General features: G+C 41.6%; 1 protein-coding gene across 1 annotated transcript in view; it reads left to right on the top strand.

Annotated features, from left to right (window-relative positions):
* shank3a (SH3 and multiple ankyrin repeat domains 3a) overlaps window positions 1-26,648 on the top strand; it is a 120,910-nt gene that overhangs the window by 79,910 nt on the left and 14,352 nt on the right. Inside the window, exons 13-16 of the mRNA XM_031857676.1 lie at window positions 6,434-6,547; window positions 24,053-24,128; window positions 25,526-25,579; window positions 25,676-25,682. Coding sequence (XP_031713536.1) covers window positions 6,434-6,547; window positions 24,053-24,128; window positions 25,526-25,579; window positions 25,676-25,682 — 251 coding nt within the window. The remainder of the gene's footprint in view (window positions 1-6,433; window positions 6,548-24,052; window positions 24,129-25,525; window positions 25,580-25,675; window positions 25,683-26,648) is intronic.

The raw sequence follows: 26,648 nt of genomic DNA, 5'->3' as shown, positions 1-26,648 counted from the left end.
CTCTTTCCCCCCCCCCCCCTCTGACTCTCTCCCTCAGTTGAATACTGATGAGCCAGAGACTGCACCACTCCCTCTTCTAAGTAAAAGAAGTCCAATGAGGACGAACATGCAGCAAACCACAGCTCGCGTTTGACTCAGAGCAGTGTGACTCTCCCTCTTGCTTCTTATTTATTGGCTCTCTACTTCATTCAGTCTTCTATCTACTCGGGGGTCCACTCGCCCCTTTCCACATCACCTTCTTAATTGCCAGCCACCTCTTCTTCTCCTATTTCATGTCCACCTCGATCCTTGTCGTTGAATCTCATTTATCTAATCTATTCTTGTATAACCTGTTGACTATATAATATTCAATCTATATGATTCCATATGTTATCTGTTCTCCCCCCAGAGCATTAGCATGTATTCTCCTACTCGTATATTACAGCTAATAATGACCGTCCCTGTTGCACTACTGTACATAGTCATCCCCCTTTCTCTTCCTCGTAGAGTGCGTGTGTTAGCGTGTCTCTGGTTCTGTTCCCCTTGTTTCATAAAGATGCAACTCTGCTCTCTCTCTCTATTACACTGAATTGAACTGAGGTTTAATAAAGAGTGGAGGGATCCAAATCTAATAACAGCTCCACTCAGGTTATTGGAATGCTTTCCACTCTCACCTTCACACACTTAATGTGAAGCCCACACACACACACACACACACACACACAGCGATCTAGGCTGAGATATATACTTACTCTTTATTCAGAAGAGCCTTACTCAGCAAGTATATAATACCTAATACCTAACATTACATTACTCTTATGTACATCACATGCAAACACACAATAGTGCTGTAAATTGTTTTCAGTGAAGCATCATAACAAGTTTTTTTTATAGAGAATAATGGGATTCCCACATGGGGTTCTGGGAGCAAACCCAGAGGTCAGGGGCCTAGGTGTATTCATTTATATATAAATATGTATCATTGAAAATTATCTAAATACTCTTAAGACTTACTGGAAACTGTTGGTTAACTTCACTTGAGGTTGAGGTTTCTGACTGTTTCCCGATACGATCATGTTTACATTATGCAAAGGTTGATTGTGGCTGCAGAAAGTGTACAGTCCATCACTTTAGATGTTTCTTTTGGATATATAACTTATAACTTATAGAATTTATGTCTGAAGACCACAGTTCAAAAATGAAAAGGCAAGTGTGACATCATTTTTGCTGAGCACTTCAAGAATAGTTAGACAGTTGGTTAGAGAGACAAATTTAAGAGGCGGCACTCCACAATGGTACCCTGAAGTGGCACAACTACTTTCATTCAGCAATTAGGAATTAACTTGCACAATTGGATCAATTATCAGCCCAATATCTTATTTTCCACCTTTAATATTGCTATGTCCCAATATTTCCATTTGGTATGTGAATTATGACATCAAAGATGCACAGTTTCCCTGTGTTTCATACAGCAAATCCAACGTGTAGAGAGCCTATTGGAGCATTTTATGGAAATCAAGTTGTATTTTGGCTTTGGCAAGTCTTCCATGGCATCCCTGTCTGAATCAGTTTGAGTGCATCAGTGGCAGAAAGCCATCAGCCTCTCTAAGCATAGCTGCATCCTCTCGTCTGTTTCTGCAGGCGTTTGACGCATCCACTGTTACCTGTGAAAAATAGGTTTGTTTATGTGTTTTGAAAAGACTGCTCCTTTCCTCACCAGCTGTCAATCATGTATTTATTCATGGCTGCTGCCTTCACTCCATATGAGCACATGTGTGTGTCTGCGTGTCCGTCGCTTGGAATAAAGAGGAACAAAGAAGTAAGAAGGAGAAAGAAAATGAATGACTCAGCTCAAAGCAATAGAGCGTAGCAAAGCAAGAATTAAAATGAGCTCAATTCGTCATCGCGTACACACAGACATACACACACACACTCACACACACACTCGAGCAAGGGTGCATTGAGGCTTTCCGGCAGGGTGTGAGAGGAGTATAAATAGCTCTGCATCCTCACTGAGGCTATTTTTAAACCAGGAGCCTTGACTGACTTAACCAAGGGCAAAACTCAAAAGTTACATGAACACACACACACACACACAGAGAAAAATACTGTACCAGACTTTTCGCGAGACGGCAGACTTCTTGGACACTCATGAATAACTGGGCGCCTGTTGAAACATAGCTCTTTCCCTTTGTCAGCTGTGTCTGTCTTTAGCTAGCTCTCATCTCTCTTTGTCGTTGCTGAATGTAAGCCTCTTTCTGTCACATTCTTTCCCTTTGTTTCATTCGCTTGGGCTCTCTATTATGCTACAGTACTCCCCTTTCTGCTCACATCTCATGCTTCGTTTGTATTTTATTTCTATATAAACTCACAACTTTCCATTAATGGCCCAGTGAGGTGTTTTTCAATTCACAATGAGAACTTGCTGTGGATTTCTATGTGGCCGTTCAAAACAGCATGTTGGGCAAATGTTACAGAAGATACAAAGTCTTCCTGCACAGTATACAGAAAATGTGTACCTGAGCAGTTTATTTGTCATTTTGTGTGTTCATGTGTGACTGTGTGTATGAATGCATGTCACCATATGCTGTGTGTTTGCACCCACTAGTTTGCCTGTGGAGGTGATTATGAATCGGTGTGGCAGGCCACCGCTTCAAGTGATACAGTCGAGATAGGCCCGACCTCTGATCGTCTAATGTCCAGCTGAGGTGTTGATTGCCCTCTGTACTGAACTGTTGTTTAGTTAAGCCCCAATAGACCTCCATATTCAATGGAACAAATGACATTCATTGTTTCTCTCTTCTTAAAGACAGTCTCCAGTGTTTGCATGAAGCTGAGTCCAGCCTACTGTATTAAAGTGTATTTATTTTCCTGCTTGAGGTCAGCTGTCCCTCATACTTTAGTTACGTGTAATTATTAGTACAGAAGACTTCCATGAGATAAATAACTGCATTCTTACTTTTGACCCAGGGATCCAGTTCTTGAGCGGTTGTCCTATTTCCCTAAAAACTCTAAAATTAAGTCAAAAAGGAAAATGACTATTCAGAATGAGTATCGGGTACTTACAAACACAATTCGATCTGCCCTTGCCTGCCCTTTGCATCACATTTCTAAAGCATGGTTATTTCTTTGGTTATAGAAAGCACACATCAAAATCTCATTTGGCACATGAAATACCTTCCATCGTCCACCACGAAGTCTTTTGTGTCAACCTGCCCTGTCAGATTGCTACCCCAATCATAGTTTTGAGCCACAGAAAACTATGCTGACAGCGTTTGAATGGGGACTTTATCACATGGCAGATGCTAAAATGAAAAATATCACTATCGGCAAAAGTTTGTCACGCCCATCCAATTTGTAAAAGCATATGAAGAGCTAATAGTCAAATGTCTCTTTTGTTTATTGGACCTTTTTCACGCAGTCACCACTGATCTTTCCACTACTCCGCTAGAAATACTTTATCACAAAGTGTGACTTAACAACATTCCTGAATGAGCAAATGTAGTTGTCTGAAGTCAGACAGACTAGTGCCAATTAGAAACCACAGCCTTTGCTTTTTCAAATGCAGTTGCATCTACAAAGCTCAGGAGTGACTGCTTTGTTCCTGCAAACCTGCACAGCTTGTAGTTGGATTTGATTTTACTGCTGTCAGGCTTTTTCCCACTACTATCTGCAACTGTAGCTCTCCACATGGCAGTGGTCCCAAAGCGGTGTGGTTGGACCAAAACATCAACACGGGACACATATTGTAAATCCTTCTGCACAGACATGCACTGTTTGAGTTCCTTCCTGCCACTTGGCTCCTATGAGCCCACATCTGATTCACAGGGACAGTTTTCATGCCAACACGTTGTTGGCAAGCACCAAAACTGAGAGGTAGGAAGTGAGAGGCTATTGAGACAGCAGGGAACTCTCTAAGTAAATCTGAGGGAGTACGCATACTATACATGTATGCCTTTCAGCTACTCGGACATATACATACATGCATGTAGTTGTGTCTGTTTGTGATATAAATATAAATTTACTTTAAATTCAAAGTGTCTCTTAGACTTACACTTTAAATTAACCAAAATGATAACCCTAGCTGTTTTTATTAAGGAATTAATAGTGTTTAGAGTGGCAATGAAATTTGGTTTACAGTGTTTATTTTTTTATGTGTTTATGCAGACTCTCTGCTATCACATGCTGAGGGCATTATCAATCATGTTATCTGTGTTTTAAAATACTTCTTGGCTCGTATGTGTGCATGTTTCCCTGACCTTTTCTTGACTTCACTAACAATCGAATAATTGGCTTGATTTCTGCATTTAGAGTGTCCGTGGTGCGTTTAAAGTTGATGAAGGAGTTGTTTACATATATATATATATGTATATATAATATGTATGTATGCCTACGGTTTTGAAGGTGTACACAGATATGTTAGATCTGTAAAACGGTGACTTTTGCTTGCAATCTCAGATACTGTTGGTTGATTCTGTCCGTATTGTGAGGTGTTGGTGTCAGTGTCAGGGACCAGAAATGGATTAATACCAGCGCTATAAGGGACTGAGGGAAGTCAGCGAAGGCAGCCGAGAAGTTCAATCGGAGGTCTCACCTTTTCTATCATTTCTGTCAATGGAGAAGAGTACAGCCGGCACCTGTCTACTGCAGGGACACCATTACAGTATAGACAGACACCCTGACAGAGACAAAGAGGGGAATGGAGACGATGACTAAGAAATCACTCAGAAACACAGTGAAGGGGACTGGGAGTGAAAGTAGAGTAGACTAGAGACAGGCAGAGAGAGAGAGAATAAAGGGTTTGAACATGGAAATAAAGAGACGGAGGGAGTCCGTTCCCAGGAGACAGTCAGGGTAAAGTTGTGTTAAGCTGTGATCAGAGAGGGGGATCAGTCCACGTATCCTCTGTGTGCTGAGTGTCATGTTTTTGCAGCGGGAATTGATAAACAGCCTTTCTCCTCTCGCACGCCATTTCTCTCTTAGCAAATGTATTTTTAGGCTGGCAGAGGCGAGCTATGGGGGGGGGGGTTAACTTTGTGTGCTTCTCAAGTGCATTACAAGATAAAAAATAAAATAATAATGAGCATGTAAATACAGTAACTTGTATTTTCAGCAATGAAATTGTTCTTCTTTCAGCAGCAGTGTTGGATTATGACTTGTAGGAAAGCGTATGTACTTGGGATAGTCACTGCAAGATTTTTTTACAATTCAATATATGATGGAAACAAGTAAATCTCCTGTTAGGCCCAACATGTAGGCATTGATTATGTAATAGTCCAGGGGAGGAGACAGTAGTCAGCTTTGAGAAAATCTGAAGAAATCATGCATTGACATTAATAGTGTAAAATACACTCTCCTGCTCTAGCCTGTTTCTACGTGTGTCTTTCAACAGGACGTGAATGGACTTGAATTTTAAGGGAAGCAAGATGTGGGCAGTGCAGCTGTAACACCTCGAGACAACAATGTGTTTGTGAAAAGATACAGCGGGGAATCTTGTGAATGGCTGATATTTGAACTTTTACTATCATGCCACTGAAGATGAAGTCCAACTGGCTGCTTCTCATAGTGCCCCAGGTTACATCACCGTGACATGTCCCCATGCCAGAGTAGGATATAGTTTGGAGGAAGTAGACTACATCATTTAGCAGGATGTCTGCCGGCTGCAACATCATACTGCCGTAACCTAGCAACCAGCTTGGAAGAAGGGCTCGCTCAGGCAAAGCTTCAGTTCCAGCTGGTGATCTCTGAGGCGTGTGTGTGTGTGTGTGTGTGTGTGTGTGTGTGTGTGTGTGTGTGTGCGCGTGCGTGCGTGCGTGTGCACGTGCGTGCGTGCGTGCGTGTCGGTCAGCTTCCTGGGATAATGGATGGGTGTTGTAGAAATGAGCGTGCTGGCTCAGTCCTGCAGGGAAGATCAATATCAACTATATATTCATCTCTAATTACCACAGCGGAACTTAGAAGGAAGCTCTTTCTTTCTCCTCCCCGCCCTCTTGCTCTCCTTCAACATCTCTCCTTCTTCTTTTTTTCTTTCTTTCTTTATCTCCCTTTTGTCTTTCCTCTCCACTACTTCATTTACTCAGTCTGTCTTTCTCTGTATTTTTTTCAAATTAAAAAATCGTTTATCGGCATGAAAGAGAAAAAAGCCTGTGTTGCCCAAGCACCTTAGTACGGTACATTAGTTGCAGACCAATATTTTCACATTACAATTTCTCCTGTCTTATATCGGCTTTATGTGTATTTGTAAAACAAAACTATTTCTCTTTTCCTCTCACTTGCACCTCCTTCCCTCTCACTCATTCCATCATGACATGGACATCTAAATACCTCTCTCTGCTGTATTGCCCTTTGTCCTGTTTTGTCTCTTTTCTCAGGCTCTACAGGCTCCACAACCTCCCAATGATGACATGTTTTATGACAATATTTGACAGACTCTTTTGATATTTTCTCTTTTCAGTTCTGAGTATAGGAGAAGGAGGTTTCTGGGAAGGCACGGTCAAAGGGAGGACAGGCTGGTTCCCAGCAGACTATGTGGAAGAAGTTCAGATGAGGCAGTATGACCCACGGCTAGGTAAGACGTCTACATGCACACAGACACACACACACACACACACTGTTACACGTTTTTATCTTGCTGTGTCGCTCTGGTGTTTGCCCATAGCTCTGTCCGTGGTGCTGAAAAGCAAAGTAAGTCCTATAGCCTTTGCTAAGGTTTCGGAACATCTGCTAATTTATTTGTGATCGAATAAGCAAAAAATCTGGCAGTCAAAATATTTAAAATGAATGTTTATGTCTTAATAGATGTAATTGTTTATTACTTGTACCAAAAACTAGAACATTTAAAAAATAAATCCATTGAGAAACCTCTTATCCCGACCGAAAACCGCCCCAGTGACAATAGTGATGACTGATCTCAGAGCTCCAGAGTTCAGAAGTCTTACGGCCTTTAATGGTTGTGTCTTCAGCCAACTTGATGACGGTGTTGGAGCTGTGTGTAGCCACACAGTTGTGCATGAACTGGGAGTACAAGAGGGGTCTGAGCACGCAGCCCCGAGAGGCTCCATTGCTGAGAATCAAGGTGGATGTGTTGGTGACTATCCACACGTCCTAGAGTCTGCACAACAGGAAGCTTTGGATCCGCTCACAGAGAGCTGTGTTAAGCCCCAGATCTCTGAGCTTGATAACAAGCTCGGAGGGCACATTGGGTTGAATGCTGCACTCTAGTGTATGAACAACATTATGTGTTCCTCTGGTCCAAGGAATAGGGGGATGGCCGTTGATCTATTTGGCCTGTATGCAAATTGCATTGGGTCCAGTGAGCCGGGGGCGGAGGAAGTGAAGGTTTTGACTAAACCCTTAAAGCACTTAGTGATGGTGTAACTGAGTGGTAGTTGTTCAGGCAGAGGGGACAATGGTGGTCTTCTTCAAACATTTGGGACTACAGACTGGAGAAGTGACATGTTGAAAATGTCTGTGAAGACATCTGCCTGTTGAGTCACACTCACACCTTGAGGCCAGGGATGCCAGGTGGGTAAATCCTTTTGAAAGATTTTCACACATCTGCCCTGAATAGTGCTTGTGGGCAGGTGTCCTGGGCCTTTTGTGCTTTCTCATCCAGGGAGGTGATCTCAAAGTGTGCATAGACGTTGTTCAGTTCATTTAGGAGAGGTGCAGACATTATCTCAGCACTGCTGGTGTCCCTCTTGTGGTCTGTGATGGTTTTTAGTGCAGACCTCATGTTTCTGGTGTTGGAGGTTGTGGCAGTAAGACTCAACTTTGTCTTGTATTTGTTGAACTCATCCAAATCACCAATCAAGTTGTAAGCGTGCTTTAAATTTGGCACAGACTTAACCCAGTTAACCCAGGGCTTCTTGTTGTGGAATGTCCGTACAGTAATCCCTGGTTCGACGTCATCATTGCATTTTCCAATGGAGCCCATGGTTCATGTATAGTTGTCCTGAAACTCAAACCCTCGAGATCAAATGCCAAGTCTGCCATTGAGGTGTTGAGCCAAGTCTCTACTGAATTCATCCAGCTTATTAGACAGTGATTGGACATTTGCTGGAAGAATAGTTGGCAGAGGAGGCCTGTTTTCAAGTTTCCTGAACATGAAGACCAACGTTCGTGTCCTTCATTTGCTTTGTCTCCTCTATTCAACAATGACTCAAGAAATGGTCAGAAGACCTAGATCCCTGCCTTTGCCTGCTGCAAGGCTGACAAATGCACCGGACAACATTGCCACTTCATGTAGTGACAGCCCGGTCAAGGCCTGGCCACCAGATGCTCGCCGACAAGCTCAGTGTCCTGGGTGAGGTGCTGTAGCTCCTTCTTGACCGGTTCATGTGGAATCTGTGAATAGCACTTGGTCCGGCCCCTCCCCTGGGACCACTTTGTCTACGGAGACCCAACCAGGAGCCATTGCCCCCGACAGCACAACTGCCAGAGTCACAGCGATGCGCAAACTCCATCAGGATAAAGTGTCTCTTCTCGAAGGGGTTTGAGATATTTGTGACTTTTTATTTCATTGTAAACTTTTGTCATCACTTTCTTGATTTCCTAATTCATTTCAATTTAAAATGTTCTTTAATTAACTACCGACATCATATACAGAACATTTCTCAGTAAAATATATCGCCTGTAACCACCCCTCACTGCCTACAAAATTAAATATTGATTCTATTGGGGGATTTTAATGATCGGGAAATAATTGAACCATAATGCACAAAGTGGCAATGACTTTAATTGTGTTTCCCTACATGCAATATTATCTGCAAATTTGTCAACAAGAAGCAAGAATGTTCATACAACTCATCTGTTACCATGTTGAATAGACACCAGTATGAGATTGCGTGAAACATTTCTTTCTACTTGGCACATACTGTTAGACTACAACCATTTTGTAGGTACAAGAGTATACAAGAGGCATGGTTGAAGTGCTCTGCATATTTATTCTCATCTAATATACAGAATGTCCTCCAGAAAAACTTATAAATTGGCCAAATGTTATGGTTAATCCCTTAAACCCTGTTTAGGGGACAGTTAAACAGTTAAAAACATTTACACAGGCAATTGCAAGATTAAGTGCACGTTGTTCAGGAAATGCAACAGCAGACTACCAGTAAACTGTCATGTCATGTCAAGTACACAGCCAAGAAACAAATATACCACCGAACATCAAAACAGCTCTCTGTCACAAATGAAGGAGCATCAACACTGTAAATCTGATTGAAGGTCAGCACTTTTTAAACAACTATTTTGTGTGGATTATATTATCACACACTGTAAATACATGCTGACCATGATGAATCTGTCATCCATCCTACTGTGACAGATTTGAATGGAACCCTTTGTAAACAACTGCAAGTACATCAGATTAATGTGACCACATCCCGTTTAGTCATTTAATTAGCAGATGGCACATTTCTATTGCTGTCGTCTCAGGGGCAACAACATGTGCAGCATCATGACAAGCATCTGGTCACTGTTTGAAAAAGTTTACCGAAATGCTGCAGCAAGTACAAATATTAGAAATGAGCCAAGGACAAGTTTAAGCATAAATGTCTCCCTATATCTTGTGTGTTTATTATGCATCGACTGGGGACCTACTTTTGGAGCAGTTGGGGCATTTTCCCTTTTTCAAAGGGTTGTTGAGGGATTGGGGTTACCTCAGAGTATGTGTGAAGAGACGAGAAACGCCGGAATCTCTAAATACCCCATTTAAATGCATTGTGAGAAAAAGATAGGGGAAGGTGGGAAAGAAAGGGCCAGATAGTGAGTGAGACGGATGATGGAGCATACTCTAAAAGACAGCAAAGTGGAGATGGCAGAGCGTGTCTTTCAGAGAGAAAAAGAACGAGGAGAGGGAGGGAGGGAGATGGGCCTGATATTGAGCCCTGCTCACTCGTAAATCCTGAAAAACCCGTGGATACCTATTTTTCAGGGATTAAAATTGTCTTCTGCCTTCCCTGTCCTCCCTAGCTGACTCTGTGTATTGTTTTCTTTTTGATATTAAACAGGGAAGCTCGGTGTTAATCATCAGCATACATTTATTCTTACTGTAAATTAAAAAGGCCGATGGTTCACCCTCACAAACACTAAGCACATTTACACAGTGGGTCCCTGTGTTAAGTGTTGTCTTATCTCTTGTTATACGCCAAATATAAGTAAAACATCTCTCTTTATTCTCTTCTAATAGTTTTGATGATCTTGTACTCAGGGTTTATATACAGATGGATCCAATCAGATTAAGGTGACTGGAGAACTCCATCATATACTGTATAAAGCCACACTTGGCCATTAGCTTTTGGGTTGTAGTCGCTTGCGGAAAGATATCATAGGAGGAGGTGTATGTGTCTGTCTGTGTTTGGATGCCAATTGGCAAAAACTTTGATTCAATTTCCAAAGAATGTGGTTGAGGTCGGTGTTATTTATTTGTGTGTCATCCGCCACCTCCTGACATACTAACGCAGTTGAGGGAGGTGTGGGCCGAGGCCAACTGTCCTGTACAGCCTTGTATCTCTTAACAGCTTTGTATCGCTCTGTTTAATGTAAACCTCTTTCATCACTAAACTCCATCCACATACTGTATGCTGTTTCTCATACAAATATGTCACATTACGTAAAGATATAGACGACATAGATATTTAAACCAAGCACCCAGGAACAGTGCTGGGCTCTGAAAAAACATATTTGGTATTGTGGCCACACGCAGTACATGATGCACAGTGGCCCCAAAAACCCTTTTCCCATACACATTCACCTCAAAAGGAACCGCCATAAAAAGAGGAATACATTTTTCAAAACACCAAAAGGACTTTTATTTATAATCAGACTGTTATCCATTCAGCACACAGTCTAGAAGAGTTACTTGTAGATAAAAGGAATTAGATTATAAATGTGTTTAATGATCAAAATTAAAGTATATTATACAGTACAATATATTTCATATTTTATTTAATAACATGCTAATTTCTGAATTTACTGAGGCATTTCAAAGCCTTAACATAATCAGTGATACAACAGCAGAATAACACACACTTGGACACACTAAAACACACACAGAGTTGTTTATCTGAAGGCAACCATTGAGGCGTCACTGACAGTTAGGGCAATATGTCTCAGCCTAGTGAAGCAGGAAAGACAGCCCTGTCTACAATTAAGTAACCCTAATACTACTGCTCTCTCTCTTTCTTATTCTCTCTCTTTCTCTTTCTCTCTACCACTGTATGCCATCCATGAGTCATGACACTGAAGGTGCTATCCTTCTTTATCTATCCCTGCTTCCATCTCTTTTCACTCCTCTCTGCCAAGTTTAAAAGAGATGGAGACGGGGTGAAAGACATTAAAAAAAAATGTGATGATGGAAAAAGCTGTTTCAGTTTTGGAGAGTGAGAGAGGGTATGGGCAGCGAGCAAGAAAGAGAGACAGAGAACGAGAGAGAAATAGAAAGGAAGCAGATGACCATGTGAAAGAGGGACAGTTTAAACCATCACTGACTCTCTTGGCTGTTATCACCACACTGTTCTTCTCTCTCTCTCAGCATGGCCAGGGCTACCTGCAGCCAACAGTTCATCTTCAACCGGTGCTGGAGGGGACAGAGGAAGGACAGACGAAGGCCAAGTGTAGAAGTAAAAGGGAAAAGAAATAGGAGAACAATAGTAAAGAGGAGGGCATGTGCGACTGACGGAGAAAATGAGGGCGAAAAGCAAGGCTATTGATTGAATTCATTAAGAGTACAATGAGTGATGCAGTGGTGAAACGCTGCTGGCTCTGGGCAAATGGCTGATCTGTGTTTTTGTTGGGGAGGTGTGCAGTATCCATGTGTTATTGCAAATCATTGTACGGTTACCACAAAAAACTGAATTGAATCAGTCCAGTACAATATACCTGAATGTCGTCACGGATCCTGCAAACACCCAAATCCCTCTAACACACACACACAGCACACACTGTATGTGGGGGTTAATGGGAGATGTTTACCCGTGGTAATGGAGGGAATAAAGATGTGAGTATGAACTGCTCTTCCCTTTCTAATGATGCTACCAAATTGCCGGGGGCCACTCATTTTCAGCAAAAGAACTGTTTAATCTGTTGGCTACAATCTGTTGGGATCTTACAGCCCTCAAGCCAAAAGACCACTCCCCCCACCCTGCTATCCGTCAATAAGAAATGGGCATGCTACAGCCAAATACAGTCACAAATTCTTCCAAATGGTAAATAAAACCGCAATGCATTTTTACCAGCCCCAGATCCCATCATATCAGCCTTAATTTTTCTTAGGTCGCCCTGCAGCCTCAAATGTCCTTAAGGACCTCTACACACACCCACACACACCCACACACTCCCAGCATAATAATGCACATGTTCTCTGTGGTGGGATAAGCAATGCTTGATTTTCTCAATGGTTTGATCTCTTAACAAGCGTGCAAACTTCTTTCTTTTCTATTTCTTTTCTCTTTGCGCTCATTCACTGTATTCCCTTGCTTTTCTCACACCGCGGCACAGTTGAATGACTCACAGCCGCATGAATCAGCTCAGTCACATCCAGCCTGAGCTATTTTTAGCCTGCCCATTAAGAAGTTTTGGAGTGTGTCTGCACTCCCCTAGAATGCTTAAACATCAGCGTTGCTGCGGCAGCTGAGAATGACACGAGCAGAGCAAGTTGGAGGATATGGTAGAAGAGAGAGGTAAGAGGGGACAGAGAGATGGTGCAATGGATTTGTGAGGGACCATACAGGGAGTCCTCTGGTCAAAACTGTGGAACTATCAGCATCGTTTCCCAAACAATTGGGGGGGTCTTTGTGGGCTTTTTGTTGCTTTGTTCTTCCCCGGCCATGTCCGAGGTGCAAGGTCAATAGCTTTCGCTACTACAATGATGGATTTCAGTTGTTATCTATGCCTATATAACGCATACAGTGGTTGAAATCGTGTGACAATATTTCATAATGAGTGGTACTATCATTCTTTTGAACATGTTTGTGCACATTGTCACCTTAAAGATGAATATTGAGGGCTTTATTTGAATGGGGGAATTGCAAATACAATTTCAGCCTACTGTATATTACTAAAATATTAGCATCAGAAACATTCTTGTCATAAATGTATTATTAAGTTAAATCATAAATGGTGTTCACTTTGTTGTAGCTACATTCAGAGCAGCTTCTTAATTAGAACGCCATTCTGTTTCCAGGCTAAAGCAGAATCCCATAGGAACAAGTGACAACTCTGTACACGTGCCAACCTACTACACAATTGAGATGTAAATACAAAGGCTTGATTGAATCAAGAAAGACAGATTAACTCAATAATTAATGAGGCGTGTCAGTCAGGGGAGATGAGTGCTCTTGGAACATGAGGACAAAGAGATGGATAAAAGACAGACCAAAAGATGTTCTCGTAGTCCATGGGGACAGGGAGCCACATGTGGATGCTAGAAAGAGGAAAGGGTCATTGTCAAATAATGCCTGCAATGTGTATTGCAAGATTATTTGTCCTTAGATTAAACCAAACAGTTTATGGAGAACCCAGTTGCCAGAATAACATGTTGGCATTGTACATTTCTGCAAACCACGGATATGTTCAATCTCGAAATTACTGAACCAAATGTTTCATATCAACATTCATAAATGTATGTTTAATAATGTTATCAACCACTCTGTGCTCTTGCCTGCTCCATCTCTCTATCAGTTTGGGGGTCCTTGGCCTGAAAAACGTTGAAGACCCCTGCTTTAGTGTACGAAAAAAAACGAATATTGCTCTGATCCTCCAGTGTGTCCTCATTTCCTATCAAGCCCGTTGTGCTCTCACAGTCACCTTGTCCATCTTTTGCTCTGATTTATTATAGCAGCAATTCTACATTTTATGTCTCATTGTCTGTAGTTTTAGGGTTCTCGAAGGTTAAACTGCAAACTGAGCCAGCGTAACAAACAAAACAAGCATTTAACTTTCAATGACAAACTACTCTGAGTCAAGTCCTCTCATGGAGCCATACATTTGTCTGTACAGACCCAGATTACACATGTATGCTTATGCACACACACACACACACACACACACACACACACACACACACACACACTTCAGTTACAGTCTCAGTGTGGAGTCAGCAGATAGATTAGCATAGCCAACTAATCCATTAGAAAGCCAGAGAGAGATACAAAGAGTATAAACCACAGGTTGGAAGGCATGTCTTTAGTATTAAAGTTTAGCTGAGTCAGTGCTACTGGCAGTTCAAGAGTCCTGCCGTTTACCCCTGTAAAAAAAAAAAAAAGTGTCCTCCAGTGTCATATCTCAAGGTGTGTGTGTGTGTGTGTGTGTGTGTGTGTGTGTGTTGTTTGTTTGTTCGCAGCAGAGTGATGGCCACTATCTGTACTTTTCATCAGAAGTCAGTCGAGTGTGTTGAGCCATCTCTCTCTCTGGAGGACAGATCCATATCAAATCATAATAGATGGCGATCCTATTTGAACGATGAATCAAAGCTGAAGCACGTCTCACAGTGGAGCAGAGACATATCACATTTGACAAGGGCGGCATTGGATGACAGCAGGTCAACTGCCCACGCACGCGTACACACACAAATAAACAAGCGTGTACACTTGTGCAGGTTGCTGCATATCTCTCTGAAAGTCAAGTCTATTTCACAGTGTCACGGCTGCTCTCACGCACCGTATTCATCTGTAGTAGTCGTTCTTATGAGTAATCGGACACAGTTGGTTGAATCGTATTGTAAACATGAACTGTTTCAAGGCCATGACTTGATAACTATTTTGTTTCACTGTTGTGGGTGTCAAGTCTAGAAAATGTGCCGACACACATTAATATCTGGCAGAGCTGCAAAGCATCCCTCTCACTGGACATGACTAATCACACGCCTACCTTTGCACCAAGCCACCCCTGTTTTGTGTTTGTCTCCATGTTTTACTCTCCACTTGTCTTTCAGCATCACTCCCCCACTCTCCTGTAGAACTGGACGATGGAAAATACAAATCTCTCTTTTTTGAATAATTTTACTCAGGCTGTTACGTCCGATACAAGCATCTAGAAGGAGAGAGGTGCTTGTGACTGCAAGTTGAACTTAGAGTCATGCTCTAGAACCTGATGCAATTCTCAATGTTAATAAAAGATCCTTGATTATATATTTTATGGGCTGGTGTGCATAACCAGTACTACATTTATTTTATATTACATTTTTTTATAAGCAGTGCTTATACTGGCAGAATAAAAGCACTGCTTAGTAAAGTTTAATAGATCAATAGACAATAATCTGGCTTGAATTTTTTGAAAACAGCTTGGGAACCACTGCTGTCTATCATACGACTGAGCTTACACCAGTCAACTGCCCACGCAGTTCCAATGCTTAACATAGCGGTGACATTGATGATTCAGTAAACCCAGTTCAGTTTGAGATGCATGTGTTCCTATACTGAACACTCCTAGCCTTCACTTCTCAGAATATGTGTTTGTGTGTCTGTTTGCACCTCTGCTTGTCCTGACCTTGACTCAAAGGTGTGTGTCGGGATGAGCCTTCAAAGTGTCGTACAGTTGCTTCTTGTTGTCTGAATTAAGTTGAATTATTCAAGGCTTCCACTTTGACAGAGCGGAGGTATTTATAGCCGTTGGTCTCTGCCTCCGACACTTACACGGTAACAATGAGCTCTCTGAAGGCTTTTCAACAAACCAACCAATTCTGAGAGAGAGGGGAGGAGGAAAAAGAAAGACAGCAGAGATGTGAAATATATACTGGAGTTGTTTGCTGGAGGCTGAAATAAAATGGGACATTAAGACCAGAGACACTGACACACTGTTTTCTTAGCTACTCGCCCAGGAAGTCTTATTTCACTCTCATAACGAAGAAATCGGGGAAGCCTTTGCTGAGGAGTTTGGAATAGCCTTCTGCATAAAATGGGCATTTCAGGAGTGCTTTCAATCATCTCTCGGCGAGGATGAGAGGGCGGCCAGGCCCGGCTCTTTTCAGTGATTCGAGCTGGGAGACGGACCACTGGCGGGAGGGGCGACCTCCTTGTCAAAGTCTCAGAGAGGAAGTTGTAAAGATAGAGTGGCAAAAAATGGACTGCTGTCCAGTCATGGTGTCAGATCTGCCTGTGCTGTGTAGTAGGATAGAGGGGGTGGTAACAGTTGTGAAGGCAGAGCATCCAAACTACGCATGTCGTGACTTGTACTGGGGTAAGTCACTCGCTGTCAACTCTCTGCACTGTTCTGATGTCATCGCACGACTACAAGGGAGGGCAGACAGATGGCTCTCTTGCAGTCGTACTGCATGCAACGTTAAAATGGTATCTTGTAGGAGAACCTAAAAATAGCCCCGTCTGTAAATGTGAGAAACTTGCAATATGACTCGGCACAAGATGTAGAAAATGTAGTAAAGACGGAAGAGTCGTCTGTCTGCAAGCGTACAAATGTTTCCACTTTTAGAAGAGTAGAGCGTGCACTACTACACATTTAAGTAACTATGACTCAGAGCTGGATTCAGTGCAAATAAAATACATTATAATTTGGGAAAGTATTTGTCTACTTTTCAAAAAAATGTGTCACACAAAAACTCATTAAAGGTCTTCTTAATTTTCTAATTAGATGATAATTAAAGGTCTTATAATTTGTCCACTTTTTCCTTTGTACTTGCTTCCATGGCCTGCTCTCTATCTCAGCCCTTCGCTGCTGCACTAATGGCAAGCTTGTTATCTTGATTATCATATAAATTCCCAACAACCTTTTATTGGTCTTAATGAAATAAGAGTGGGCAGTCTGTGCTTTGATCAAAGCGCCTTGTTGAGTTTATATCCTGAAACCATCTCTGCCCTCCCTCATTCGCTACAGTGTTTGACTGTAAGTCTTGGAGTATGTATGAATGTAGTAAGGCTCACCAGAGAAAACTAAAATCAGCTGACAAGCGTGATGTAACTGTCCTCATGTGAAACATTTGTTCAAACACGTGAAACATAATTTGTCTACCTTTTGTTGACCTCTTGAGATTGTGGGAATAATTATTGTCCTTCTTCAGAAGCCAAGGTGGAAGTAGTGTGACCTCCTAAGGACGAGGTCAAGGCTGATGTTTGGGTGAACAAAGTGTGTAACTTTAAATACACTATTTCTTGTGGCTGCTTCACAATAAAATCCATGCCGTAACTTGTTATGTGAAGCAGCAGCAGCAGTAAGATGACTTTTACATTTAAGTCGAGTAATGCTCGAAAAGAACCCGTTGGTACGTCGTCATGCCCAGCCTTGTCAAGGCAAAAGTGATTATACCTGTTTTGAACTGCGGAGTAAAAAGCCGGCTGTCGAAGCAAAACACTATATTCGTTTAAAAATGGGGATAGCTGCACACATTTTCAGACAGTCGCTCCTGAAAGGCATTTGTTGTGTTGCACTCAGTTGTACACATGAAAAGTGGGCAAAAATATGCGTGTCAAGAATGAGAAAGAGAGCTAGACATAGAAGTTCAAGCATGACTCCTCACCTCTACACAGCAGGCCAATCATGGCTTGAAGGTGGTTGTGAATGTCAGATGGTCATGATCAGAAAGTTGCAGAAGTCTTTGGACACAGCACCCCGAATTCAGACATAGGAAGGATGAGCGGGGAGGGAGATTTTAAAGCTCTACCACATGTCTAACACCCAGTTCTGATGGAGGACAGCAGGGGTCACTACTAGGCGGACCGCGGTCCAGGTCAGGACCCAGATGCCATTGTATCTGGACCCTGGACCTACAACCGATTATTACCGAACTTATTACATTTTGACGGAGCGCTTCTATTTTAACAGGCGCAGCATTTCTAGCCTTTTTAAAGAACATGTATTTATTATTAGAGTATGCATTATTTATAATTCATCCAGTTCAATTTGAAAACTGACGATAAATATTGTTGAGATATTATTCAATTGAACTTTCTTTATTTTATTTTAAAGTCAGTTGTTGACTACATACAGACGCTGATACAACTGTTAGGCTACTTCAATATTATATATGGAACTAAATCATTGCGCAAGTTAGACATGTAATGTTCCGGACCTTCTTTCTAACTGGACCTCGTTGAATTGTAATTGAATTCCCCTGGAGTACAGTACACTGGCGCTATTAGCAGTAACTTTATGCAGCTGTGACGAGGTGTAAAGAGACTGAACTGTAAATAGTGAGGCTGTTATCAATGAGACAAAACGCTGGATCATTTTCTGTGAGTTCCTTGTGTGTGTAAAGGCAACTATAATCCAGAACTGGGATGGTGGACTCTGCTTCCAACAATGGAAGTTAATATATAGAGTCATTATATACGTAGCTATTGCAGGAAAAATACACCATGTATTATCAAACACTGGTTTGATTTTTTTAAGATTACAACTTTAACCAAAGATGAACGGAAGAGATGGCAAATCAGAAAATACTGAATATGTATTAATTGTCTCTGGAACTGTCATATAGGTCATTGATGTTTTCACTGTCAGTCTGTTGTACTGCAGTCGGCCATTTCTGACTTGTATTTAATCTGCCTGCCCTGTCGGTCCACTCTAACATTCTTTCTCTCTTTCTTTCCTTGTCATCTTTTCTTTTTGTTCTGACACCCTCCACAATTAATGAAGCTACATTCTCATCATTCTTATCATGTCCATGTATGCAGAAAAAGGGCTTGATTTTACTAGAAAAGATCTAGTAGTGCATCATACCCATATCAAAAGTGTGTGCTCATACAGTTTAAGTTTTGCCACCTTTGATGTTGAATATTATCCTGCAGCTCCAATCCACGTGCATGGATTAGTTGAATCCCCTATATGACACAGCCCCTGCTTTTAGTCTTTCTTTTATACGTTTCTGTTCCCTGAGTGTGTGTCCTCTCTATCACACTTTCTTTTTGTGAGCATGACTAATTTCATCCAGGAATGAAAAAAATGATTCACCTTTCTTTTAAAGTCTTATTCAAGAATCTTTTGGTAGAGGAAAAGAAAATCAAGAATAGACAGATGAAGATAAAGAGGTAAAAGAAAATGAAGTTATTGCTTTGTCCTCTGTGCTGTGTTGAAGTTTCGTATCCACCTGCATGGTCCAGAAACTCCCCGTTGAATCCGTGGAACGACAGGCACATTGTGTCACGGCACAAAAGAGAGAGAAAGAGAGTATGATTCTGTCTTTATTTTGCTTTTGCCACAAGTATCTCACCGGCTGTGTGGCTCTTGAGAAGTTGTTACACCAGAGGGTCCAGCATTGTTCTGATCAATTTAAAGTGTTTTAGTATTCAAGGTGTAGGGAGCCCTCAGAGTTCACTACAGCACAACATGAACGAGGAGGCAGAACGAGAGAAGGAGAAAAGGAAAGGAGTGATGAGTGGGGGTGTGGAAGGAAAGAATTAGAAAGTCAATGAGGCTCCCTTGATAAGTGTGCATGTTTGTGCGAGTGTGTGTGTTTGTCTGCAGCTCTTATCAGTGGTAAAACAGCGTAGGTTAATTCTCATTCAGCAGGGCTCAAAGACGGTGTGTGTGTGTGTGTGTGTGCGCCTGTGTTGGTTTGTTATTTTCGTGCATATGTGTGTGAGTGATGTAGCTCTTACGTCCTTCGGACAAGGACAGTGAAGGTGTTAGGATTTGTCCAGAATAGAGAAGCTCTGTGAATTAAGACAGGATCGTTCACAGCAAAACACTCGGAGATGTAGCCGGTTAAACAGTGACAAAAAGAGCTGCGATTTTACAGCATTAGCATTATGTGCTAAATATGCTTGCGTCTCTACTATAACACACTGTGTGTTCACAGCTATCACCAGCAAGAACAGACTAACAGCTTATTCTCACATTTTTATGAATGAATTATTGCTAAATATTTTGCACGCAGAGCGTTCATATCTGGAAGTTGATAAAAAAACAAAAAACAATGCTGTTGGTAAATTCGCAGTAATAGAAAGGAAAAAGTACCTTTTTTTTTTTTCTTAAGGTAAGCTGTCATTTTAGCATTCTTGACATCAATTTCTAGTCATGTGGTGCTGAGAAGAAACATACGGCCTTCTGGCACTCTTACCATGGTTAGCAAAATAAAACAAATAAAAGTGATGGGCCTTTATATTCCCTATGAATAAAGCTTTAATACGTCCTACCAGGACCTATTAAAGATTAAAGATCTACTCAAGCAAAATCTGTCCTAAATAGTCAGTACAGGGTGCACATACAGTATAGCGCCCCTCCTTCAGTGCCGTATCAGACTTTGAAATTCACAACAACTTATTCTTACCTAAGATAAAAGAGTTTGAACCGTTTCGTGGAATCTCCAGCACTGTTATTTCTATTGGTGTAACAGTGTTGTTAACCACTTGATCACAAAGAAGCTAAACTGAGTCAGTGAATTATTTTGACCAGCAGGTGCCCCGAGTGCATTCCTGAAACCTTGAATGTTCAAGTGGCTATAGAAAGCCTCAATGTCTTAGTAAGTCTTTCCCCTCTTTCATCCAATACTCTTTTTTTTCTTCATATAATCTGCATTTGCCTTCATCTGAAATGTGAAATGTATCCCCTCTTTTGCAAGAGAGAATTCCTTCCATGAAAGCCCAAGTGTGCTTTGATCAGAAAATGTAAAAGCTTCAATGAGCTTTGGCGTCGAGGTAAATGCTGCTGACTCATACCAGTCTGTGATAGAGATGGAGGTGAAATTCTGATTTATAGTCACTATGTCTGTCCATCAGCATGCAGCTCAAAATAACACTTTTACTTTGACCTCATTTTATGTTGTTCTCCATTTTATGTGCTAGGCACTGTTTTTATAAGGACGATATTACCACCATCTGTGTTTCTGCCATCAGAAGGAGCATCAACGGTTTAATGAAAATTATATTATCTCCAGATATCTTATTAAACCACATTCTGAGGCCACCTCCTAATGTGCACTCACAGGCATTCATCCTTCATGTTGCTTTCTCCTTCTGTGTGTTTACGAAATACTATGCTGTTATACTTCCCTATTTTATTTTTATGTATATTTGCTAATGTTCCGTATTATGATAAATTGTGTGAGAGGTTTGAAGGTAACTGACTGAAATATTTAATCTGGACATCAATAATGTGTCCAAACAGCGACAGTATTTCTAAAGCCAACAAACTGCCATGTTTGTCACCGACTCGAAATAGGTGGTTATCTTTTTATGTGCTCTATTTTAACATGACTGTATAACAACAAGTTTTTTCGTTGTTCCAACCTCATTGCGCTTATCTTCCCTCTGACAGCCCAGATGTTGTAGCTCTGGTGCAGATTGGAATATGCTTCCCCTTGTTTAGTTCCATCTGTTGCTAAACCACGGTGTCCTGTACTACGGAGCAAACCAAAATAATAATACAAATTATAATAATAAACTCTCCTAATGTACTTTAACTTAAGCAGCAGTCTTTACTTGCAGTGGATGGCCATTGTCATGACTCTCGTACACTAGTGTGTGTGTGTGTGTGTGCGACTGTGTGTGAGATAGATGGAAGTGGAGTTTAGGTCATCTGTGCTATCTGGGCACTGCCTTTAGATGCTCTTGGGCTGTACAAAATAAATGACAACTGTGATGAATGAGCTGCATTTCACACTCTGAGACTGCATCTGGTATCACAAGGTGTGCACACACACACATACACATGCTGTACTTTTTCTTTTTTACTTTTGTCCTTTTTTGAAGCCAGGGCTTTTTGATGATGTGTGAAGCTGAATGAGCGTGTGTGTGTGTGTGTGTGTGTGTGTGTGTATGTGAAAGCTGAGTGAGAGCTGTAAAGGACTCTAAATGTCCAGCAGAAGACAATTGCTGACTCGTCCACAACTTTCTACCCAAATATCAGCCTCTTTTTTCATCTCTTCTTCCCTTTGACAACCACGTCTGTCCTCTCAAGAGCGGACGTAGAGTAACCTTCTAAGCCAGACAAAATACCAATCAGCTCTCACCTTTCTTTTCCACATTACCTTCTCTGATGACCTCACAAAAAACAGATTTCTTTAATGCTCACACAGTCTTGATCGATCTGAAATTTGTTCATTTTCATATACCCACTTTCCCTCAACCTGCCTTTTCCACCTCTATTTTAGTTAGTGATTTTGCACATTTTATAATATCGTACAATTGTCTTAGTCATCCAGGTTTTAAGATGTCAGAGCAAATTAAAAACAATTCACTGAGTTTCCTGCTGGCAGCGAAGAAAGCTAAAGAAACGGGGCCTGATTGGAGGGAAGGGATGTTCGGTGACACCACTTATCTGCTGCTACAATGTTGCTAAAACGTCATTAGCTCGGCTGTTTTCGGACATACCTATAAACCCAGTCCATGGAAGTGGGGGCCAAAAGGAAGATGCCCTCTCCGTAGGAGTTCTCAACCACCCCCTCATCCACGGGGATAACTTCAGATGAACAACTAAAGGTTGTCCTGTAGATTTTTCGATTTGTTCTGACATGCATTTTCACGGAATTACTTTTGTCCACCCTCAGAGAACAGACATGAACTTGTTGCATTCAATTGTGGATGGCTTGTGTGGGTGGAGAGAACAGTAACTGATAGCATAGTAAGAGCAAGACATCAAGACGAGTTTCAGTAAAGAGAATATAAGATGTGCTCCTTGAATGCAGATGCTGCTGTTGGAGAAACTGGTGTCTCTTTTGCTTTTACAAGCTGAATTTCCTCCCTGTATTATTGATCACTGCAGCATAATTATGATTTTAGAATGAATCAAATGTTTCTCCTCCAGATAGACTGAACCCAGAACTTGATGTTTGATGTTGAGACTGAATAGATGTCAAACTCGTTTCTGGCTGCACTGCAACTTATTTTTCAATGTCTGTGGCTGATAATATCATGAAAATAACAAAAATACACCATGTACAAAATAGCTCAAGACGGGGCAATTGCATCACCAAAGGTTTTTTCTTTTCCATGAAAATGTTTTTGAGGGAGAATTTTCCTTTCAACTAAACCCCCAACACATGACATATCACCGCAGCCAGTGACCATGAAGGTGACTAATACCAGTTGACGATGGTTCTCGTTCTGGGAGGAGATGGACCTTGTTATGGACGGAGCATGGTTTTGTAATGTGGGGTGCTTTCATTAAAACAGCCTCCTGCCTGAGAGTGAAACGTGTAATGAGGGAAGAGGAAACCTACACATTTGCAATCCTGCTGAAACAAATGAATGTGTAAGAATCAGAGAGACTGAGATTCACACAGAAGTGCTCGTGGAGAGTGAAGAACACAGCACAAGTAAACAAGATTATAATAGAACGGCAGATAAAGAAAATAAAAAAAGGCAGGTGAGAGAGGATGAGCAGAGGACGATGGTTCAGACTTTAGACGGGCTTTTTATTGTTTTTGCCCTCCTGGTGTGTCACCAAGTGTCAGCGGATGCCGTCATCAGAGCTACAATTTGCTCTCAACTGACAGTCTGTCACTCACACACACAGTCAGGTGGACAGGCTAAAGTGGATCTGAGGATACCAGCCACGTCAAGTCTGCTCACTTACTTTGATCTCTTTCCCTTCTCACTCCTGACATGACTCTTTCTTCCTCATACATATACAAGATATGTCAAACAGCTTGATGAATTGCCTTTATTAGATAGCAGACAGCAAAAGTGACGGGAAACAGAGAAGCAGCATGTGACCAAGGTTACAAGCCAGACTCGTGGCTTCATGCCATGTGTCTCACATCACCACCAGGACGCCCCTCGCTCTCACAGCTTTGCCCAATTAAGAGTTTCTGTGTGGCCTGAAAGGTTGTTGGGGTGTGTAGTCAGCAGATTGCTGTTTAGTGGAGGTGCAGTGTGTATTATTGGGATGGGGAGAGGGCATCGATCTCTATCAGTACTCCCATAGGATAAATCCACCCACATGCGCACACACAAACACACACACACACACTTTAATTGAGCTCAACACCGTACTATTCAAAGCAAGAAGTCTTCTTTGTTTTACTATTTTAATATTACCTATTGAAATGGTAACAAAAGCAGGTTGCATACAAACACATAACCTGATGAGTAACTGACGTTTTAAGTTAAATACACTGTTCAACCCAGTATGAAAACATGTATCAAGTTTAATTTAAAAAGGGCTTCAACCTGTTTTGCAGAGACCCGGGAGGACCGCACTAAGAGACTGTTCCGACACTACACTGTGGGATCCTACGACAACTTCACCTCATACAGGTACAGCCTCTTTCCTTGAGCTAGCATGCTGCTGCACTGTGCAGGCCGTGTGAATTGGTGTATACTGAACTGCACAGACTGTATTGGTCATATGATCACAGAGTGCTTCCCTGCCTGAACAGGGTTAATGGAGTCCATGTGAGAAGGTGTTGGAGTGCTATGGAGCTGCTGCCATCTAAAGGCACAAGGCTGTTAGTGCACTCAGTTCTAATTGTAAAGTCCACATTAGATTATACTACGTAACTCTGTTTGCCACTTTGTTTCCGTCTGTATGTGCACTGTGCACACACATGCGTAACATGCTCTCTGCATGCATGCATGTGGGCACATGCATTGTTCTGTGCTTCATATTTATACGATTTCCTGCCAGGATGTTCTTATTTAACCTGTTTAATGTTCTAATGTTTTTTTTACTCTTAGTCCATGTCTTTCTTTTCCTTTGTGCCCTCCCTGTCTCAAGCTGACATTTATTGTGTATAAGCGTATCAGTCAGACCTCTCTTCTTAATCAAATGTGTTATCTGAGAGTGGAGTAGCAAGCTATGTGTGGTTTTGTTATGATGCAAATTTCGGCTTTAATGCCACAGTGTGTCAGTCTGAGACACAGCGCTAGTCTGAGTGAGCATTGTTTCCACCCACTTTCTCAACCTTTTATAAAATGTCAAGTTCTTGCATTCTAGGTTTTAGTTGGATTAAATGTCATCTTTGTAACCAGGGCTTTAGGTTTGTAGAATTAGCATTACCACAGTCACACACACACCTGTGATAGTGTGGTATGTGTATATTTACTTTTGGAATGGCAGGTATAGTACCTTTCAGCAATATAGTTTAGGTGAGAGCTGGGAAAATACAAACTGTTGTAAATTTCTGGCTTTCCAGATCTGCAAAACAAAAAACAAAATGAACACTGCAAAAAAATCCCAGCAGGTTACAGCTATGACACTGAGGTTTAAAGCGGTAGATGAATGTCGGATATCAATGTCGGAACAGAATACCAGTTGCACATGCAAGCCGAAGGTTGAAGTAGAACAGAAACGTATTGAGTTAACTTGCACAATTTCTTAGATAGAACAGCATTCTGAGAATTAGAATCACTAATGTCAAAGGACAGGATTTATTTTGAGGAAACATTTACCGTTTTTAAATTATTGGTCTTGGATTTTTTTTGTTGAGTTATGTAGGCGGATAGAGATTCTGAACAAGGAGAGTGAGCGTATGGCATTAATGCAGCATATTGGGGCACAGAGCAGAGATGAAAGCATAGTGGATAAAAAGGTTTGTAATGAAACAAAGCATCTCGGTGATGCTTAAACAACACTGTTTTCTGTGCATAATATTTATAGCAAAAGTGGATGGATAGGTTTTTATGAAAACAAACCTTTGACCTCCCTTCTGCAGAAAGGTTTGTTACGGATCTCCTGGCTACAGAAGCAGGAGCTCTGTGTTCCCTTGGTAAGTCTGAGAGAGTGGAGTGTAACTAAGCTAGTGGAGACTGCAGCCGCCTACTGAGTTGCAACCTGAACACTTAGCCCTCCACATCTGCCTCAGCTGTGAGGTAGGATGACTGATGCTGCTGAAATTCACAAAATACTACAAAACTCCAGGCTTTTGTCAAGGTGTTCAGGCTGTAAACTGCCAGCAGGCCCCTGAGTTAAAGTGTGGTGTCAAAAGACTGGAAAATACGCCGCCATTCTATGATCGTTTGTGTACAAGTTGAAACTAAGGAATATTGGGTTACAGCCATCTACACCTTTTTATTTCACAGTTACATTTTATTGTTCTACATTAAACATGTCTTAAACGCCTTTAGCTTTTAGCCCTATCTACATCTTTCACCATCATAAATGTAGATTAAAACCATTACAACTCATTCAACAGTACCAGTCAGTCAGTTTCAGGAGATGCGTGATGAATATTTTTTGCACACACATCCAGCCTTCATTCTGACATTCGCTTTGCTGCTAAAGACTGCTTTACTAACTCGGCTTTGGTTTTGGCTCATAGGCTTTGGGCACTGATGAGTGGCTTGAATAAATACATTTAAGTTTGTGCAGAGATGCACAGGTTAACACCATCTAACAGCCTCCACCCCTCAACACTCAGGGAAATCAGGCAGTGATGAAGTGCTCACTTTCTTTTGCCTGCTATTCCCTCTGCCATTAATCAGGGGATACTATTGCATCTCAGACATCTCCGTCAGATTTTTAGTAGAAGGCCTCCACACCCTCTGCAGCTGCAGTCTCATCTGAGGGATCAGCCAGAAGATTGATTCACTCTTAGGTTTTATCCCAAAGATACTTCAATCAAGAGGACTTCGCTCTCGCTCTCTCTCTCTCTCTCACCTGTTCATTCTCTCTCACTCTCTGTCCCTCTATCTGTGTGTGTGTGTGGCTCTCTCTTTCTCAAAATACTAGTACAACCCCTGGTAATCATGAGCTGTGCTTGCTTGGCTTTTAACTTGATTGGTTAATAGAAAAGGAAAAGAAGTACAGGTGTGTGTGTGTGTGTGTGTGTGTGTGTG

Source organism: Anarrhichthys ocellatus, unplaced genomic scaffold (genome assembly GCF_004355925.1).
Source record: "Anarrhichthys ocellatus isolate YVR2014 unplaced genomic scaffold, GSC_Weel_1.0 scaffold2, whole genome shotgun sequence".
NCBI lineage: Eukaryota > Metazoa > Chordata > Actinopteri > Perciformes > Anarhichadidae > Anarrhichthys > Anarrhichthys ocellatus.
This window is presented reverse-complemented; position numbering and strand designations above follow the sequence as displayed.